The sequence below is a fragment of the Hyperolius riggenbachi genome, chromosome 4, assembly GCF_040937935.1.
Source record: "Hyperolius riggenbachi isolate aHypRig1 chromosome 4, aHypRig1.pri, whole genome shotgun sequence".
In the NCBI taxonomy this organism is placed as follows: domain Eukaryota; kingdom Metazoa; phylum Chordata; class Amphibia; order Anura; family Hyperoliidae; genus Hyperolius; species Hyperolius riggenbachi.
The window spans coordinates 429,453,780-429,474,698 of NC_090649.1; the positions used below are offsets into that span (position 1 = coordinate 429,453,780).

General features: G+C 43.1%; 1 protein-coding gene across 2 annotated transcripts in view; it reads right to left on the reverse strand.

The window, feature by feature from the left end:
• The window catches only part of LOC137504280 (serine palmitoyltransferase 3-like), a 169,451-nt gene that overhangs the window by 90,859 nt on the left and 57,673 nt on the right, over positions 1 to 20,919 (reverse strand). For both annotated transcript variants that reach the window (XM_068232476.1, XM_068232477.1), the window contains exon 6: positions 10,830 to 10,923. In XM_068232476.1, coding sequence (XP_068088577.1) covers positions 10,830 to 10,923 — 94 coding nt within the window. The remainder of the gene's footprint in view (positions 1 to 10,829; positions 10,924 to 20,919) is intronic.

Sequence of the window (20,919 nt, forward strand, 5' to 3'; positions counted from 1 at the left end):
CACGTGGCCTGAAGTGTTCTGCGCAGGTGCAGAAGTACTGCAACTGCGCAGAACACTCCAAGCCACTTGAGCACGATCACGAGCGGCGCGGCCGCACACAAGCACTAAAGGTCAAACATATCCAACAGAGGGGATCCCGGAGCTGCGGCGAGGGACAGATCAACTGCCAGGTGCTGGAGGAAGCCCCAGGTAAGTAGATTTCCTTTTAAAGGATGTGTCCTTTAAGCACAACAAAGCCCACAAACAGGCTAAGAAGAATTTGTGCTGGTTGGCTAAACTGCAGATTAGTGGAGTCCCAGATAACCAGGACTCTAATGTACACTGTCTATATTTTCTGTGGTTCCAGAAATTGGGGTAGATATAAAGGATTCTGAAAGTAATGGGTTCCACTAAACCCAATTTAGAAGACTATCACAGGAAGAATGAGTATGTATATTTGTGATACAGCAGTTTTGGTTTGCTTTAAAGTGAACCTCCAGACTAAAAATCTACTCAGCAGTACTGAAAAGGCTTGGTGCTTCTTTAACAGTTTCACAGCATCAGAACTTTGTTTTTCTTATCCAAGCCTCATTTTTAGCTGCACAGAAGAAAACTGCCAGGGCATTTTTCCCCTAATGCTGTGCAAAGCATGATGGGATTTCTGATGATGTTGTTCTCGTTCTACTGTTTTGGTGCATTTTTTTTTTTTTTTTTTTACATTTTGAATTTGAGATTTAAAGCCTAGCACGTGCAGCTGGGAGGGGGTGATCCGGACACAGGACAGTTGGAACTATGTCTCATGCTACCTGTCACCTCCTTTCACCCAAAAAGATTGCTGCCCCCATGAAATCACAAACATTTGCCTGTTTTTTTAAAACTAGGTGGGTAAGACATTATATTACCTTTCTATTTTAATTAACATAACTAATGTAATTTAATGACAGTATGTTTGTGTAGGCTGAAGTTCCCCATTAAGCGAAGCCCAGGCATACTATACCTTACTTTCCCAAAGTAAATATCATCTGTATTATAAAACTAACCATTATACCCATAGGCTGACTATAATGTAAAAAGAGTACAAGAAAAACAAAACAAAAAAACAAACAAAAAAAAAACACACCAAAACCTTTTGTGAAGCGAGGCTACTTTTTTTGTTGGTAGACTGTCAGGTCTTGCAAGGAACCACCCATACTGTATTATTCTACCATCAGTCATCAGGTTTGGAGATTTGGCTACAGTAATAAGACAGTTATTTAAAGCAGCAGCTAAGTATTACACTTTACTGCTAACAGAACTTGACAGCCAAGCCAGCAAGTGGCACTTTAAAAAAAGCTAAACATTCGTGTAATATTTCATACTGGTGATTCAGACACCAGAGGTAGGACGAGGGTTCTCCCTGGGCATGGAGTCTAAGTGTCCATAAATCTTCATCAGAGGACCCTGGAAAGGTTGATGGACCGTTGCCCTTAGTGGATGACAGATTACATTGTGGCCCATTGGCCACCAAGTCACGACCCCAAGACCGCCATACTGGTAACAGGAGGAACAGTTGAGCGAACCCTGCAGTTTGCGGAGGGCAGGTTTAGACAGACAGGAAACGATGACGGACAGACAGGTCTGGCATACAAACTTACAGACTGGTGAATGACAAATGAGCGACTGACTAAGCCGTCACTGACGGACAGGCTGGCAAATAACAGGCTGACTGGGGGGTTGGACTGGTTGGATAGGGTAAAACTGACAGGGCAAGACTGGTAAGATAAAACTGACAGGATTGGACTGGTGGGATAAGACTGATAGATAGGATTATCACACAGGATGGCGCAAACAGCACTAAGCTCTGTTTGACAAGAGTGAACCAGAAGCGAGTGTGGTATGGAGGCTGCCATATTTAATTCCTTTTAAACAATACCAGTTGCCTGGCAGTCCTGTTGATCTACTGGCATCAGTAGTAAAGTCACAACCCTGAAACAAGCATGTGGCTAATCCAGTCAGACTTGAGTCAGATCACCTGATCTGCACACTTGTTCATGGTCTTTGGCTAAATGTATTAGAGGTATGGGGACAGCCAGGCAACTTGCATGGTTTAAAAGTAAATAACTATGGCTACTGCCATTTCACACTTACCTCTGGTTCCCTTTAAGAAACCCTGACCTTGGTGCCAGTGCGGAGGCTCCGCTTCCTAACAAGCACACACAGAAAACGTGCAGGTGCTATGTATGCCAGGCAAGGAAGGCGGAAGGATGGTGTCCACATCATCCCAGAGGATATCCAGGGACGGCGATGGGAGGCACCAAGGAACCCACAAAACCCATCACAGGTTGGGCGTAAAGGTGAGTGTAACACATATGTTCCTAATTATATACAATATAAAAATATTTCAAGTGGAATTGTTAGTCATAAAATAAAATTCCATTTACCCACTGCCCTGTGTTTATGATGTAGTCTACATACTGGCCCTGCATTGCAAGCATTCCAATGTAATCATAAATGTTTCTGCTGTACTGGATCTTATCTCAGTCAGCCTGGCTCTTTTCTGGTACATTGTCGGGAGAGGGAAGTTTGTCATCTCCCCTCCCACATTCCTGCTCCTCATTGATTGGCTGAGGGCAGTTCAGTGTGACACGAGGCTGAGAAGAGAAATACACATTACCCCTCTGTAGAAGCTGCTGAAATACAATCTATGCTGTGCTCACATGTGTTTACAAAGCAAGCTAGATATGACAGTGCAGTTCCTACAGAGCCCAGTGGGAAGGAGGGCTGGCAATGTATACACCATTTCAGGCAGGAGGGGAAAGAAAAAAAAAAAAAAAAAAGGGGTCAGGGAGGAAATTACATCAGGACTGGAATCAGTCAGAGGCTGTAAAGATGGAAATGTCTGCAACAGTTTTATCTTTATTTACTTTATAACATTTACTATAATCAAGACATGGACAGTACAATACACGTTATTTAAGTAGAAAAAGTATTTATCTACTTATATATGTGTTTTTTTCCTAGGATAATATGGCTGTCCCTGCTGCTTTAAACCGATACAATGCAAAAAAGCTATGCAGAAAGAGTATATGGTACCTTTAAAAGCACTTTATACAGTAAATATATTTGAGTACCAAACAGTGCCCATCACCATTATTTTACAGATAACTATAGATTTTTTGTTTTACTTTAACTATTCACCTATTACTCCAGTGACCCAACACTGTGTTTGAATAATCTATGTAAACATTCCTGCTGCTCACTTGGAACACTCCTGAGCTCTTTACAAGTGTGTAATGAACGTTAATATTTCATGCATGAGTCATCGACTATTAATAGTAGATTTTCTGCTGCTGTGTGTTAACAAGTAGTCACTCTTGCCATTAGAGCCAGATTTAGGTATACCATCAATTTCTGTAACATGTAAATGTGTACTACCTGTAGTTTCTGGACTCTGTTGACTTCCATATTTCTGTCTTCTTTTGTAAGATAAAGTGGTCCTGGCACTTTAAGAGGGCGGTCTCTCTAACACCTGCCAAGATGGTGAAGTTAAGACACTTATCAGCTGACGCGTATCGGAGCTACACTCGCGCCTTAGTCATAGCTAAAATGCTCTTGCAGGAGTAACAATTTATTAGCTATGACTAAGGAGCGAGTGTGTGCTCCCATATGTGTCAGCTGATAAGTCTCTGTCCAGAAGGATTTGACAATGAAGATTGGACTTTTATACCATTCGGTTGAACGGACCTCCCTTCCATTTGTTAGAACGAATGATGTTCAGCAGTTAAAGAAAGAGTATGTTATCACAAACTCCTACAGAAGTAGCATCTAGGAACTCCAGTGAAAATAATGTAATAAAAAAGTGCTTAATTTTTACAATAATCATGTATAAATGATTTAGTCAGTGTTTGCCCATTGTAAAATCTTTCCTCTTCCTGATTTACATTCTGACATTTATCATATGGCGACATTTTTTACTGCTGGCAGGTGATGTCAGTGGAAGGAGATGCTGCTTGCTTTTTTGGCAGTTGGAAACAGCTGTTATTTCCCACAATGCAACAAGGCTCCCACAGTGTGATGTCAGAACAATGGTCCTGACATCACACTGTGGGAGGGGTTTCACCACAATATCAGCCATACAGAGCCTCCTGATGATCCATTTGAGAAAAGGAATAGATTTCTCGTGGGAAAGGGGATATCAGCTACTGATTGGGATTAGGTTCAATTCTTGGTTACGGTTTCTCTTTGTCACACTTTATTGAAGTGGTGTACCCTGTCCAACATGTTCGCCTTAATACGTTCATGTATGATGGTGTTATGCATCCGGTCTAAAGCAACCAGTACCGTACCTTTTTTTAAGAGTGTGACCACCACCAGTACGTGATCTCTGGAAACGGCTTTGTGACTCTCCACTTGCTTGATGTGGTTGGTTGCCCCTGGTGCATGCAACCTACCTTTGTTAGTATTACTTCATCTTTTTGATTTTCTTTTTTTAGTGACCTGTTGCACTATTGGGCTCCCATTGCCTCTGTGTTCTTCTTTCAATGTGTAAAGCCACCACATTCCAACCCCTTTATCCTCTAACTATGCCACCAGAAGTAAACAAGTGCATCCAGACTGGGCATGTGCGAGTGCGTTCTGTGCATGCCTGGAAGAATGAAGTCATTCCTGCACTGCCTTTTTCCTCTGTGCACAAGCTATTTGTTCTACCTGCTCATGTCAGTTTGGATGTACCTGCAGAGGAACGGTGGCTTATTGGGAGGATCTGATAAGTCTCTGGATAATCCTGAAGTTTTTCACTACTGAGGCAAGTATCAAACTTTTTTTTTTTTCTACCCCCACTTGCTTCTGGGAACTCAAGGCCATTTTTACACTAGGCCTGTTTCATTGCATTGCATTATCCTTTCTGCATGCAGGGTAATGAAACCGCAATTAAAATGTATATGGCCTAGTACACTTACCCTATTGCGATGCATTGCGTCAGAAGTTCCTTATCAGCCATCGTCAACAGCACATTCCCATAGAACTTCTGCAACGACGGAGTGCATGGAAGTCAATGGGCGATGCAAAAATTTGTTGGCGGTGGAGCGGCGCGCTTGGAAGACACAAATACAACACGGTTGTGAGAGAACGCGGAAAAGCCGCCACGTGTGCTGATAGCAAGGCGGCTGATTCCGCATCCAATGCGGCGGTTTGCGTCTGGTAACATGGCAGAACGCAGAAAAGCCGCCGCATGTATTGACAGCAAGGTGGCTGGTTCCGCGTCCAGCGCGGCGGTTTGCACGCAGCAGCGTGTGTCTGGTGTGGCTGAGTCTGTTAGTTCACACAGGCTTAGGAATACGCGCGCTGAGAGGCAGAACTTTTACGATGGGCAAGGGGGGGGGGGCGGAATCAGCTGACCGAGCCGATCAGCTGACCCCAGAGCTGGCAACTATTGGTTGATCACTTAGGGGTGGCGCCAGAGAGCACTACTCCATATATAGTTACTGCTGCCCAGTCACAAGTTGTCTGCCGTTGCGAACACTACGTGGAAGCACTCAGACCTTAGTCAGATCCAACAGTGTGTTTGAACCAGGAGGACCTGGGAATTCACACTGAGCCAGTTAACTTGTATTATTGCTCTGTTATATGTTAGACTAGTTCCAGGGTGTAGAGACCACGGACCTCACACCCAGACTAACCATTGTTTGATATCTGTTATGACTTATTGCTTTCCTGACTATTACTCTGATCACTGATTCAGTACCTTGCATATCTGATATTCCGTTGCCAGACCCTGCTTGCCTTGGATACCGAATCAGCTTTCTGTCTTTGTACTTTGTCTGTTCGTGTGTTGCCGACCTGGCTTGCCCAACCTCGAGAGCTATCTCTCCCCTTAAGAGATAGTCTCCGGATCAGATAGTGATATCCAACTTCTGGTGTCACTCACCCCCTGATCCTTCCAACCTCCAGCCTGACTCCACCCCTTGGAGAGTTTCAGGCTGCTGGAAGGTTCCTGTACTCTCTAAAGCAGTATTGCCTATACTGCCTAATATCACCTGCTCATCAGGTGTGTTTCTCAAAGTATTACTGTTACACCAAACACTCTTATATACATAGGTGTCCAGAGGTTAGTAATAGATCTGTATAATCGGGTATATATCTGTATTCTTGGTGATACTGCAGTCACCAATGATCAGATTATCTCTGCGTGCTGACACCGATCGTTACAACGGTGCCTGGGAATCCCAGTGTTCTCCTTTCTGTCCAGCATGGGCGTTTGTCACTGGGCAACAGGCAGCAAAGGGCGTGCAAGGGGTGTGTGTGCAATGGGGGGGGGGGTGAGGGCGGGGGGCTATGCCTATGACCCTGGCTTGCGGTGCAATCTGCTGCAGGGTCATATGAATGTAGTTTTTGGCATTGTCGTGCGATGCGGCAGAGCTTCGGACCACACCGCTTTGACCAGGTGTTAAACCAGCCTTAAAGTGAACCTCCGGACTAAAAATCTACTCAGCAGAACTGAAAAGGCTTGGTGTTTCTTTAACAGTTTCACAGCATCAGAACTTTGTTTTTCTTACCAGAGCATAATTTGTAGCTGCATTTTTATCTAAGCTCCCTGATGCTGTGCAGAGCATAATGGGATTTCCTATGTTGTTATTCACGTTGCCTAGCAACTGGGAGAGGTGCTCAGGACACAGGACAGTTGGAACTGTGTCTCATGCTCCCTGTCACCTCCTTTCAACCAAATAGATGGCCGCCATCATGAAATCAAACATTTGCCTGTTCTTTTAAAACAGTGTGGGTAAGAGATTATATTACCTATCTATTTTAATTAACATAACTAATGTAACTTAATGACAGTATGTTTGTTTAGGCCGGAGTTCCTCTTTAAGGTAACAAATTAAGTTTTGTAATGATGGGGAAACCCTGATGAAAGTATTAGACATTTGAAGGCCAAAAAAAAACCAAAAAACAAAACAAAACAAAAAAAACTTAGTAATATGAAAAGTACAGATGCAGATATTGTATTTTGAGTTATGCTTGCCTGGACAACTGCTATGGGGCCCTGAAGCATCCGGGGCCCAGGTGGTACTTAATGTATTTGTATGTACCATGAACTTTGTGTTTCTCCACCCTCTGACTTTGTCTCAGTGCCCATGAACTATGTGCAGTTTTGATGTAAATTGTCCAAATAACTCCTATCTATAGGGTAGAGCAGGCATGGGCAAACTTGGCCCTCCAGCTGTTAAGGAACTACAAGTGCCACAATGCATTGCAGGAGTCTGACAGCCACAGTCATGACTCATAAAGGCAAATGCATTGTGGGGCTTGTAGTTCTGTAACAGCTGGAGGGCCGAGTTTGCCCATGCCTGGGGTAGAGGCAGGTAGCACTGATTAGAGTGCCTCCATGTGAAGGCCCCATGAAAGTTTTGCTAGCTATGCCATTATTTGGAAAGTCCTTTAGTAATTGCAGCTGTATTTTGCTTCAGTGCGACAGAGATGCTGCTGCTGTTCTTGAGGTTTTTCTTTCTAATCTCTGTGCCCAGGATCCTCACAGCGCAGCTTCTTTAGCAAATCAAGTAGAAAATTCCCCACAATTTATAGCAGCATCCCCACTGACAAACTCATCAAGGATAAAATTAGCTCTCCGTCAGCAAGAAATTACACGTTATTTCAGGCCAGCTTTTAAAACGGCTGTTTTGTGTCATCCAAATATGCGGCTGATTTTCTCTCTCCTTCCAGTTAGCAAAGAGTTCACAGGAAAGAGACACTTCAACACTATATTTGATGGATAAAAACAGCAGTATCATATGATAAAACATACAATCAAAGTAAAATCTTGAGAAAACACAATTTCCAACACAAAATGTACGCCTCACAAGTATCTTGAAGACCCAATAAAGTTTTTTTTTTTTTTTTTTTTTTTTTTTATGAGGATGAAAGTTGTGGAGCCAACCAGAATACTTCTTCCTGTGCCACAGATGTTATTCCTCCAGAAATCATGGCAGTGGTCAAGGCAAGCCCAGCCCCCCATCTCAAATCTTTGTGCTAACTATGCTAAATGTCCCCGAGAAACATTCAGGATAGTTTAAAGTGCACAACCCATAGGCCTAGTTCACATTAGACGCATTGCCGTCTGTATTTCGGCAACGCATACGGAGGCAGACACGCACGAACATCAGAAGTGCACAGACTGCATTGTCTGATGTTCACAATGGGCAGCACGGTGGCATAGTGGTTAGCGATCTTGCCTTGCAATGCTGGGTCCCCGGTTCGAATCCCAGCCAGGTCAACATCTGCAAGGAGTTTGTATGTTCTCCCCGTGTCTGTGTGGGTTTCCTCCGGGCACTACGGTTTCCTCCCACATCCCAAAAACATACAGGTAAGTTAATGGTTTTCCCCCTAAAAATTGGCCCTAGACTATGATACATACACTACACGATACATACAGTACATAGACATATGACTATGGTAGGGACTAGATTGTGAGCCCTTCTGAGGGACAATTAGTGACAAGACAATAAACTCTGTACAGCGCTGCGTAATATGTCGGCGCTATATAAAATACTTGAATAAATAATAAATTTTTTTTACATGCGTTGCGTAGCAGTGCACAAAACGCACGGCTGACCCATTCACTACAGTAAATGGGATCAGCCACGCAAAGCATGGAAACGCAGATGGCGTGCGATCGTACGTATTGCGTTATGATCGCACGGCCATCTGCGCGTCATGATGTAAACAAGGCCTCAATGAATGAATAGTCGGTAAGCCTGGTGGTTGGCTGACTGACTGGTGCAATGGCATGCTTTAACTACTAAACGACCGCTCCACACCAATTGGCATGGACGTGGCGGCAGCCCCAGGACCGCTCAAAACCAATTGGCGTGAAGTCCTGGGGCGGGGTTTTGCAGGAGATCGTGCATCACCGCTTGAATGACAGAGGTCCGCTCCATCAGTAATATTTATTAAAAAAAAAGACAAAAAATAAAATAAATAAACATGCCGGCAAGGATCAGAGCCCACCAACAAAAAGTTCTGTTGGTGGGCAGAAAAGGGGAGGGGGAAATCACTTGTGTGCTGAGTTGTACGGCCCTGCAGCGAGCCCTTAAAGTTGCAGTGACCTAATTTGTACAAAAGTAGCCTGGTCATTTGGGGCGGGGGGGGGGGGCAAAGCCTGTGGTGCTTAAAGGAATACTATTGATACCCAAGTGTTCTTAAATGACAATGTACAAATAATGTCTAAGTAGCTGTGTAGACATTTTCATACTTTTCATGTTAAATATCAGAGGCAAAAGCTGTAATTTATTGAGGGTAGGATTTAGCTATATTGGGACAAATCAATTGCAGAAGGCGTGTCTGCTTCAATGCACAGCCAGAGTTGCATATCAGACTACAGAAAGCAAATATCAAACATATCACACTCTGAAAGCAAAAACAGTATGAACAGCTGTGACAATTAGTTACATTTCCTCTGCTCTCTTCAGACACTTCAGTCAGAAACACAGGACACAGAAGCTGCAGCTGTTGGGAGCTTTTTCTCTGTCACACACAGAGTTACACACAGAGTTAACTGATCAAGTGTGAGGGGAATTTCCCTCTCCTGGTGGCTTAGTCTGCCATCAGTTTTGGCGACAGTAAAGTTTGAAAGTATTTTGATAACAGTAAACAGAGGTTGCTACTAAAATGTATACACCAGTACTTAGCAGCACTTCCAAACAATTCCTGTGTCAATTGAAAAAAATATGTGAATCGATAGTATTCCTTTAGGTGGTTAAGGGCAACCTGTAGCAAGAAGTATATGGAGACCGCCATATTTAATACCTTTTGAACAATACCAGTTGCCTGGTAACCCTGCTGGTCTATTTGGCTGCAGTAGTGTCTGAATCATACCAGAAACAAGCATGGAGCTAATCTTGTCAGATCAAGCAAAAAAAAGTCAGAAACACCTCATCTGCTGCATGCTTGTTTAGGGTCAATGGCTTAAAGTATTAGAGACAGAGGCTCAGCAGGATATCCATGCAATTAGTATTGCTTAAAAAGAAATAAAATTTGGCAACCACCATATCCCTCTTACTTTAGGTGTCCTTTAAGAAGACCTTTGGTCTACTTACCAGTTCCCATGCTCTGCTCTCTTTTATATTTTTCCCTTCCAGAAATCAGACATCGGTTACTCCCAGAACAGAGCCTAAAAACTTTTAGGCCTCATTCACACCTAAAATTCAAAAACGCAAGTGCGCTTCCCCCCCCCCCCCCCGGCTCTCCACTGCGTGTTAAGTTTCTGGTAAAAGCGCTTTTCTGAGTGAGCGCTTTTCCAGAGTGGTTTTGTAATTCACTCCCTGACGCAAGTCAGGAAGTGAACTCTTTGACCCGGAAAAGAATAAATACAATGTATTTATTCTCAAAAACGCGAACACAATCGCCGCATAAAGCGGTTTTGTGAGCTTTTATCGCTCTTCCTATACCTTCCACAGCACAGTGCATGAACCGCGCTGATCTGAACCTTCTCAGAGATTCATAGCTGATCTAGACTTCAGTGGTTGCAATTCCATTTCAGCAACAGAGAGTGAACGTAATGTAATTCCATTTTACAAGTTCAGTGACATTTGTGGTGTTTGCACAGCCTATATCCAAATTCCCACGGTCACTTTTTAAGGTTGAAAGCTACATAAATGAACTGGCACTGGGGCAGCTGATGCATAGACCGTGAACCTGTCCAGATCACCAACACAAGAAACAGCCCAGCTCAGTTGAACACGTCAACCATAGGACAATGCCAGATTGTGCTTATAAATATCACTATGTAAATTTACACCGGGGCCTTGAAAATGAAAGCCACCACCTGATTGGTTACATAGGAACTACTGAACAGTTGTAAACTCAGTAACACTTACTGTTATGTTTGAAAATTCGGGTGGTCGCTCCAGAAAGTCTGGCGCCGAGGATCAAAGATGTGTGATTCAACTCATCACTCAATATCAAGCAGCCCTGGAAAAGTGAAATGATAATTAGCAGGAACAAAATCAGAACAAACCAAAAAAAACAACAACAAAAAAAAAAAAAAAAAAAAAAAAAAAAACAGTCATAAAAGACATCTGGTAATTTTTCTACATCATTTACTTCAGTTTCAACAAGTACAAAAAAATACCCAATGACTGGGGTGTAAATAGCATAGTAACTGTAATGACTTGGGTAGGTGGATAGGGGGGTTTGAGAAGGTCAGCTTGTCTCCAACTTGTGCCCAGGCCCTTTTTTGGGGTTCCTTCACTGTCCTGTGATCTCTAGACAATCATGTTGAATTGAGTGGCAGAGCTCTGAGATTGTATGTGGGATAGATTTACTTTAGAGTTTCAATATACAGGTAGTCCCTGACTTACAAATGCCCGACTTACAAACGACCCACCAATACGAACGACAAGGATTCTGTGTTTCCATGGGAACAAGTCAAACATTTTTTTTTCAAATTGGACTTGTAGTTTGAGAAAATCGATTTAAAAAAAAAAAAAATCTAAGAAAAAAATGGCTTTTAAACTTGTATAAACAGGTACAAAGGGCAGAGGTGACACAGAGGGGAACACTGGAGGCACAGAGGAGGTACAGGGGACAGAGATAGCACAATGTTCCGACTTAAGAACAGATTCAGTTTAGGAACGAACCTACAGTCCCTATCTCGTTTGTTAACCAGGGACTACTTGTAGTAGAACTGCACATAACAATAAGAAAAACAGACACATACAAGTTATCATCAGCTGGATCTGAATGCCATGGCCAGTGGCGTTACTCAACGCTCAGTTGCAAGCTAGTACGCCAGCAGGTCATGTGTCACAATGAGTTTCGGGGGACATCCCCTTCATAAGACCTGATGGAAGGGGGGCATCCCTCGAAACACGTTGTGGTGTTACAAAGTCTCTCCTGAACACACAAATTGGCTAGTATGGCATTTTTTTATTCCAGGAAGTGACACCATTAGTCATAAGACCGAGTACATGTCATCTTTGCGCCGGGCAGGGCTCGCTTAATGTCGGGCTCCGACTGCTGTCGCTCAACTCCCCGGCGGCGTTAAATACTAATCCCCTTCCGAGTTGTCGCAACTTGGAGGGAGATGTAATTGGGGGTCTGCCAACCGCCGGAGCCCCAAATTACCGTTATACGGGGCTTGCAGCATAACATTGCTGATATGATGGAGCCCAGATTCGATGCTTAGCGTTCACCACCCTGTGCCAAAATGAACGGATTTGATAAGACCTCGCAGAGGAGGACTGGTGTTTCCAGCAGTGATTTTATGAGACCAGTTATCCAGCACAGCTTCCATGCAGGCATCCCATTGCTTTTAAAGTGCTACATTCTTTTTGCCCTTTTGTAAATGACAGCCATGCAGTCACCAATCACCATCCCTGTATAGATTATTATCAACCTTTCAGAAATCACTGAATACTAGGCAAATAAGGAGGCATTTTTACTGTATCCAAGAGGAGTGAAGGTCTTGCATCTTAATCACCTTACATCAATAAATCAAGAATATTATTTTGTTAGTTTATGTCTCAGGTTAAAACATTGTGGCCACAATTAAGTATAAGAACGTTAACATTATGCCATACCTCCCATCTCCCAACTTTTTGAGATAAGAAAGAGGGACACAATCTTGCCACACCTCTAGCCAAGCCCACACCACACTCCTCGTCATGCATATCACAAAGAATGCAGAGCCAAGAGATGTAGTTTTTTCAGAGCCGAAACAGGGTCCTCTAGCACTCAAGGCTGAGACACCAAGGTGCGCCCCTCCATCCCTCCCACCCCAGCCGTCATACACTGATTGCTATTAGACAAAGAGGCACCCCAGGGCCCATTCCCCCCCCCCCCCCCCCAACACCTTAATCTCTAGTTATCTGGCTTGCAGTCACTGCCACGTATCCCCTTTTCTTATTTCTCTCTGCTTAAAACACAATAGGGTAATAGCTGAGTGAGTTGTGCGCCCTCCTACACTGTGCCCTGAGGCTGGAGCCTCTGCCTCGGCCTTAAATTTTATCATAAGCCTCACTGGTTGTTGCTGTAAATGCCTTTTCTAAACAATACAGTCATGTGGCCAATGCCTGCCCCCCCCTCCATACTTTCCTGGCACGAGGGATGCTACCTTCTGCTTTATTAGAGGGGGTGTTGCTTGGCAGTCCATCATAGGGCCAGGACAAGGTTCTCCAGCACTAGAGGTGGAGATTCCAAAGTGCCCCCCCCCCCCTCCCCTGAAACTGTGCCTACCATAGTATAAGAAGTAAATGCCCCTCCAATATAGTAGCCAGATGTGCCCCCTCCCCAGTATAATAGCTAGATGTGCCCCCTAATCTGGCGGTCCTGTCCTTATCTAATGTCAATACTTGGTACTTCCGGCTTCTCAGATCAGGCACTAGAGCTTAAGGAAGTACAGAGAGGCGACACTACAGAGAAGATGGACAAGATCTGGAACCTGGAGGAGGTTAATATGCACTGCTTCTCTGCTGAAGCAACACACTGCCACACAGTAGCAGGAGGGGGGCCCAAGGAGAGGGAGGGAGGTTAGGATGTTGGACCCGCCCTCGCTGCACCCTCACAGCCATGCGCCCAGAGGCTGGAGCCTGTCCAGCCTCTGCCCGGCCTTGGTCCAGCACCTAAGAAGAATGTAGCCAGTGCTCAAGTGCCTAGGTTTTTGAAGTACTATTAATTTATACCAAATTATAATTATATTTATGTTATACCAAACATCTGTACAAGAGTTGTGGAGGAGGGGGAGAGGAAAATTATTCCTGGAAATGTGTTTACTTCAGTGTTCGAGAAAGTGACAGCCTTACTGTAAAAATTAACTCACCTGTGCAAGTCAATATCGAACAAGCATTTCCCGATGAGACAGGATGTGGGGATTTGCAGACATGTTAACTAGGAGAGTTTATTGGGACAGTCGCTCAGTTTTAGGAATCATATCTAGAAATATCGCTCCAGCCAAACAAGCAACACACCTATTTATTTTATACAAAGACTGCAGGATGGTGTGAACGCAAAGGCCTGTGTCAGCACAACAGAAGTAGCCTCATGTTTATCTCCTGCTGACAGAAGCCTCCTACAAGTCATCTGAGAGCCGCAGAACACAAAAGTCTGTGTAGGACTATATTCCATCTGAGACGTGCCAGCAGACTGCACAGAAATTATTATTGCTGCTATTGCAATACAATTAAAGGAAATCTCACACTGGGGATCAACATCAGGAATGCTGTGCAGGAAATATGAATGCCCAAACACAGAGACATTCCTCAAATAACTGGCCGTTTCCTCGCTGCGGTGTTTCATCCAAAAGCCTTTTAAAACTGAGGAAAATATTTATGCTGATGTACTACTGCCAGGGTTTTATGGTTGTAGAAGGTTCGGTTCATTACTTGCAGTATCTGCCCAAGCACGTTTCACCGGTTATTAAAGAAGGGCTGTCACGGCGGGGCTTGAATCAATAAAATTTGTTGAGGTATTAAGTTGGGTTTAAGTTTTTAGGTGTACAATTATTTTATGATCGAGAAACATTAAAGCAAAAAGTTTTGTCAAAAGCCAGTTTTCACTATCTTTTCCCCTCTCCCCATCTAACTAACCTAACAAAGTGAATTAGATGGAGAGAGGGGATGTCCATGCGTACTTATTGCAACCCTACCGGTGGTTTGGACGCAGGGTGAGCCGAATGACTGCTCACCCTGCTGCTGCTCAAATTCTCGTCAGCGTTAAATACTATTTCCCCTCCAAGTCAATAGCAATTCGAAAAGAGAAGTCATTTGGGTTTCTTGCGATTTCCCTTATGCCCTCTTTAAAGAGAAACTCCGACCAAAAATTGAACTTTATCCCAATCAGTAGCTGATACCCCCTTTTACATCAGAACTCTATTCCTTTTCACAAACAGACCATCAGGGGGTGCTGTATGACTGATATTGTGGTGAAACCCCTCCCACAAGAAGCTCTGCGTACCATGGTACTTCTGGCAGTTTCCTTTCTGTGAACCTTGTTGCATTGTGGGAAATAGCTGTTTACAGCTGTTTCCAACTGCCAAAAAAAGCATGCAGCAGCTACATCACCTGCCAACAGTAAAAATGGCACCATGTAATAAATGTCAGAATGTGAATCAGGGATTTAAAAGATTTTACAATGGGCAAACACTGACTAAATCATTTATACATAATTATTGTAAAAATGAAGCTCTTTGATTACATTATTTTCACTGGAGTTACTCTTTAAACACAGATATAGAGTTTGAAATAACTACCGTACTTCCTGAGGTAGGATAGTCCAGATTTAACCACTCTCACTGTGAAGGACTTCTTTCTAAATAGATGCCAAAAACTTTTTTCCTCCATATACAGATCATGTCCCTTGTCAGTTGTACAAACCTAGGGACAAAAAGCATCTCTACCAAGATTTTGAATTGCGCTGTGGTGTATTTATACATATTATTCAGGTCACCTGTCAGGCGCAACTTTTTTCCAATTAAATAAGCCCCATTTGTTTAACCTCTCTTGGTAAGCGAGATGTTCCATCCCTCTGATTAATTTAGTTGCCAGTCTTTGTACTTGTTCTTGAAGGTCAATGTCATTTCTGTAGTGTGGTGCCACTCTATTGAACATGTGTGTGTATCCCAGAATGATGTTCTGTACCAACTCTCCAGTCAAAAAGATTCAACAAAATGGTCTTCCAGTTGCAGGTGAAGTTCCTGCCGATAGTGCTTGCAGGAAGTCTCCTGCTTATCATTCTGCAGGACACTTGCTACTCAACCTGACAGAAGACACTGTTCAGCAAGGAGCCAAGCAGCATGCATGTCCAACTAAAGGTGGCCACACACGATACAATAAAATGATCCGATTTTACGGCAATTCGATAAAAACGATCGGATCTCCCGAAAAAAAAAAAAAAAAAAAAAAAAAAAAAAAAAGAGCTTTTTTTTTTTTTCATTCGACTGAAAAATCCGATCGGATTTCCCGTTTTCTTCGATTTTTATCGATCCGGAATGCCAGATATTTTTCTTCAATCTTTCTACAGATTGTATGGTGTGTTAGATTGTCAATTTATTAATACACACACCCTAGCAATTTTGTCATAGTTTCCAATCATTTTTATCATAATTGGGGAAAAATGTAACATACGTGTGTGTGGTACATTGGTCATATTTTTGAAATGTTACAATCAGTCAGAAAAATTGATTGCAATTCTTAAATTTAACAGATATTTAAAAAATTGTATGGTGTGTGGCCACCTTAGAATGAACTGACTCCTTAAACAATTGTAAAAGGTCATTCTGATTGATAGAAGAAATATTGGTTGGTCAATAACGGAAGACCCAGCTAAAAGCAGGTAGCCTACCCAATGCACTGTTGCTGCTCTGGTGAGCAGTGTGCCTCATCATTGGAAATAGCTAAGCATCCGCGATCTATTAAGCTGGCCACTAATTGTCCAATTTCTAGCGAAAAATCGTTCGAGCGATCAGAAATTCTGATCGGACGAAAAATCGTTCACTACACCATCAACTAACCAATGATTGCTTCCTATCTGTCACGACCACCAAGAAAATTCAAATTTTCGTTTGACAAAAATTAATTTGGGCGACATTTTTTTCACTCGTTCATAATCGATTGTGTCCACCAATGGAGATTATTTACAACCAATCCGATCAGAATTTCTGATCGCTCGAACGATTTTTCGCTAGAAATTGGACAGTTAGTGGCCAGCTTTAAGTTACAGGATTAAGTATAAATGTTTGTTAAGAGCCCCACCTGTTGAAATCAAGTTGTATAAAAAAATATTCAAAGGAAATATATTATAATATTGGAATCAGATTATAGGCAAAGAAAAAAAAAATCTAGTACTGAAAAAAAAAAAAATGAAAAAAAAAAAGAAAAACAAGTGAGTTCCTGAAGCACGTACAATTTCGTGATATTCATATTTTAAATGTATTCTGGCTATTTTTCCAGCTGTCACTTTTAAATGAAATAAAGCATTGCTTCGGCATAATACAGCTGGAAATCTGCTGGCTGGCCCACATTCATTCTGCTTTTTTAGTGGTTTGTGTCTAGAAGTAGTCATCTGTTTTCATTAGTGGTTCTATTTTCATCTGCTTAGTCAAGTCAGCGAAGTCTCTGTAGACATCTCAGGGCTTCCTGGGAACAATCTATGTTGCTGTGTTGTCTCTAATTAGTGCAGCGTGCAATACAAGTTGTTTGTGGAGCAGGGAGGCAAAGACAAAATAGCCTAATCTGTAGGAGCCAATCAAAATTCATCTTTTTAGTCAGCTCACTTCATTTCACACCTGAGTCTTGCATTACATGGTCACATGATTCTGGGTTCTAATTGACTTGGTAGAAACAAGAAGCATTACCTAGGGGAGCTGCTGTATACTCACACTCCACTTTATTAAAGTGACTCCTTAACATTTCATTTGTTTGTAAAGCTACATATACACAGAGTGGGTTTTTATCACCTAAAACCATCGCTCATGATAATTTGAATGTGCCAGTCTACTGTACATGTCCGTGTATCTCAGAATGATGTTCTGTACCAACTCTCAGGGCCGGATTTACCATAAAGAGAACCCGAGGTGGGTTTGAAGAATATTATCTGCATACAGAGGCTGGATCTGCCTATACAGCCCAGGCTCTGTTGCTATCCCAAACCCCCCTAAGGTCCCCCTGCACTCTGCAATCCCTCATAAATCACAGCCACGCTGCTGACAAAAAGCTTGTCAGAGCTGGCTGTGTTTATCTGTATAGTGTCAGTCTGCTGCTCTCCCCGCCTCCTGCAGAACTCCAGTCCCCGCCTGCATCCCTTCCCTCCCTGCTGATTGGAGGGAAGGGACGGGGGCAGGGACCGGAGCTCTGCAGGAGGCGGGGGAGCAGCTGAGACTGACACTACAGATGTAAACACAGCCTCACAGCACGGCTGTGATTTATGAGGGATTGCAGAGTGCAGGGGGACCTTAGGGGGGTTTGGGATAGCAACAGAGGCTGGGCTGTATAGGCAGATCCAGCCTCTGTATGCAGATAACATTCTTTAAACACACCTCGGGTTCTCTATAAGGCAATGTAGGCGGATGCCTACAAGTGCCTGATGATGGAAAGGCGCTAACTCAGATTACTCACCTGGGTCTCTGCATTCCACTGACCAGATCTACCTTTAGGGCTGGAACCCACTAGAGCGATTTTTTGAGCGTTTAGGGAGCGTGATAAATCGCTAGAGATTTCCCTAAACGCTCTGCTAATGTAAATGGATGGTGCAAATTCCACAGAATCAATTGCGATTAGCAGGGCATGCAGTATTTTGTTAGCGTTTGCGCTTCAATGTAAAGTATATAATCGCTGGATCATCAAAACCTGCATGGATTTTGCTAGCGTTTTAAAGTTACTGTACATCGTAACTAAATTAAAATTAATTGAAAGAACCAATCAGACTTTAAATCGCTAATCGCTACACAACCGCTGGCAAATTGATTACACTTTTTAAAATCGCTCACTTAAACGCCCATGAAATCGCTTACAAACTGCTCATACAAAACGCTAGTGATTGCGTTTAGCGATAGAGTTTTGTAGTGGGTTCCAGGCCTCAGTCAGGAGCACCTCTAGCTGGCTACCTTATACTAAAGGGCACCTGTAGCTACTTACACTGGGCAGAGGAAAGAAGGGAGAAGTGACAGATGAGACAGCCAGCACACTTGCAGTACGCTCAGCAGGGGTTAGTAGGTTCATGGAGGGCGAAGTCTATGGTGCCAGGACACCCGTGCCTATAGGCTCATGTGATGTAAATCCGGGCCTACCAACTCTGCAGTCAAGTAGATTAGAAAAATGATCTTCCAGTTGCAGGTGAAGTTCCTGCAGATAGTGCATGCAGGAAGTCTCTTTACCCCCAGCAGCAGCCCAGGAAGTATCCCTGTACAGATTTACACACAGAAAATATACTATGTTCAGGTTTGTTTCCAACAATGACAATGTAATGTAGAAGGGAGACTGGTAACACCTGGAGAATTCTATATAAACCGCTGAGAATTCCCTGGCAGCAATGCGTGCGCTGGAGACCTTGCTGACATAGAGGCTGGTCAGGATGGCAAGATGTACAGTATGGACATCTGTGTCATCATTAGTATATGATCAGATAATCGTTATTTGCCCTCACCACCGGATGCAACTAGGTACATACAGTAACTGGCAAAATTAACAGACTCGAAGTTTGTTCGTTTTTTAAAAACTAAAATAATAGCTATTAAATGACTTATACATATTTTTATAAAAGGAGCAAGCGCTTCTGTTGGGTGGTGTTCTTACTATAGTAGCGCACAGGAATCCCTCTCCAGCTTCTCACCGTCTCTGATGGGCAGCATGCAGCACCCCAAAACAGATACGAGACTTGTCTGCTGGCTACACATATAGAGTCTCCTAGATGGCACCATTCCAATGCACAGCTGGAGGACTGTGATCGTGTGATAACTATAGGTATGTGGCTCATTTATTACAACTGCACTGTGCTGCAGTAGATAAGGAAGAGATCATAAAGATGTATATCGCATTTGCCTAAGACTTTATATCCCCACTTCACACATTTTTTTTCATAATGCTTAGGATATTAAACTTTCACTAACTAAGCAATGCACAAGTGTGTGTGTGTGTATGTGTGTGTGTGTGTGTGTGTGTGTGTGTGTGTGTGTTGTGTGTGTGTGTGTGGGTGTGTGTGTGGGTGTGTGTGTGGGTGTGTGTGTGTGGTGTGTGTGTGTGGTGTGTGTGTATGTGTGTGTGTGTGTATGTGTGTGTGTGTGTGTGTGGGGGGTGTGTGTGTGTGTGTGGGGTGTGTGTGTGTGGGGTGTGTGTGTGTGTGTGGGGTGTGTGTGTGTGTGTGTGTGTGTGTGTGTGTGTGTGTGTGTGTGTGTGTGTGTGTGTGTGTGTGTGTGGTGTGTGTGGTGTGTGTGGTGTGTGGGGTGTGTGGGGTGTGTGGGGTGTGTGGGGTGTGTGGGGTGTGTGGGGTGTGTGTGTGTATATATGTGTGTGTGTCCTTGACCAATTTCAACGAAACTTGGTATACAGGTTCCTTACTACCTAAAAGATATGTTCTCGAGGTCTCACACCCACCCCTCCCCCTTCACACCTGGGCGGAACCACATGCACTCAATCAGATTTCACCCATTGACGTCAATAAGAACATTTTTTAGAAGACTGCCATTCTAACAGTAATAAAGCCAGTAATAAAGTCTGTCACTTGGCGACAGACTATGGCCTCAATTCACTAAGCTTTATCGAACGTTTGATAAATTTACCTCATGAGTAAAATCTAATTTTGAATTCACTAAGGGGTTATAGATTTACCGAATGTTTTATTGAAAAAATGTTCAATAAATCTATAACACCTTAGTGAATTCAAACTTAGATTTTACTCATGAGGTAAATTATCAAACGTTTGATAAAGCTTAGTGAATTGAGGCCATTGAAATAGGGGAGTTCGCCAGTCGTCTAGAGTGTTTAAAACCTGACTGACTGAGAATTTGTGAAGTACAAAAAATGTTAAGAGGTATAAAATTACAAATAATTTTACTAATTGCCAAATACAAAGGTACTTAAAGTGGATCCGAGATGAACTTTTACTCATTGCATTATTGTGTTCCTTTCTTATTGTTTATAGGGCATTCCTCAAGCCAAATACTTTTTTGTTTTTGTTGTAATACTCTAATTCCCTATAAACTAAACAAGCCACGCCCACAGGTTTTCAGAGAGCCAAGGCACTTTCAGACAGTAGCAAGGGCTCATGGGAGCTCAGTCTAGGCAGGAGGAGGGGTAGGTATTACTAGCCAGAGATTATAGAGGCAGAGGGGAGGAGGAAGGAGGAAGTGGGGGATTAGGTTCTCTCTGCTCAAGATGCAGATAAGCCTGCCTCTGTGTAATGTTTACAAACAACATGGCTGCTGTCATTGAATCACAGGAAGAAAAAATTATATTCTATTAAAGCTGTTTGTAGCTA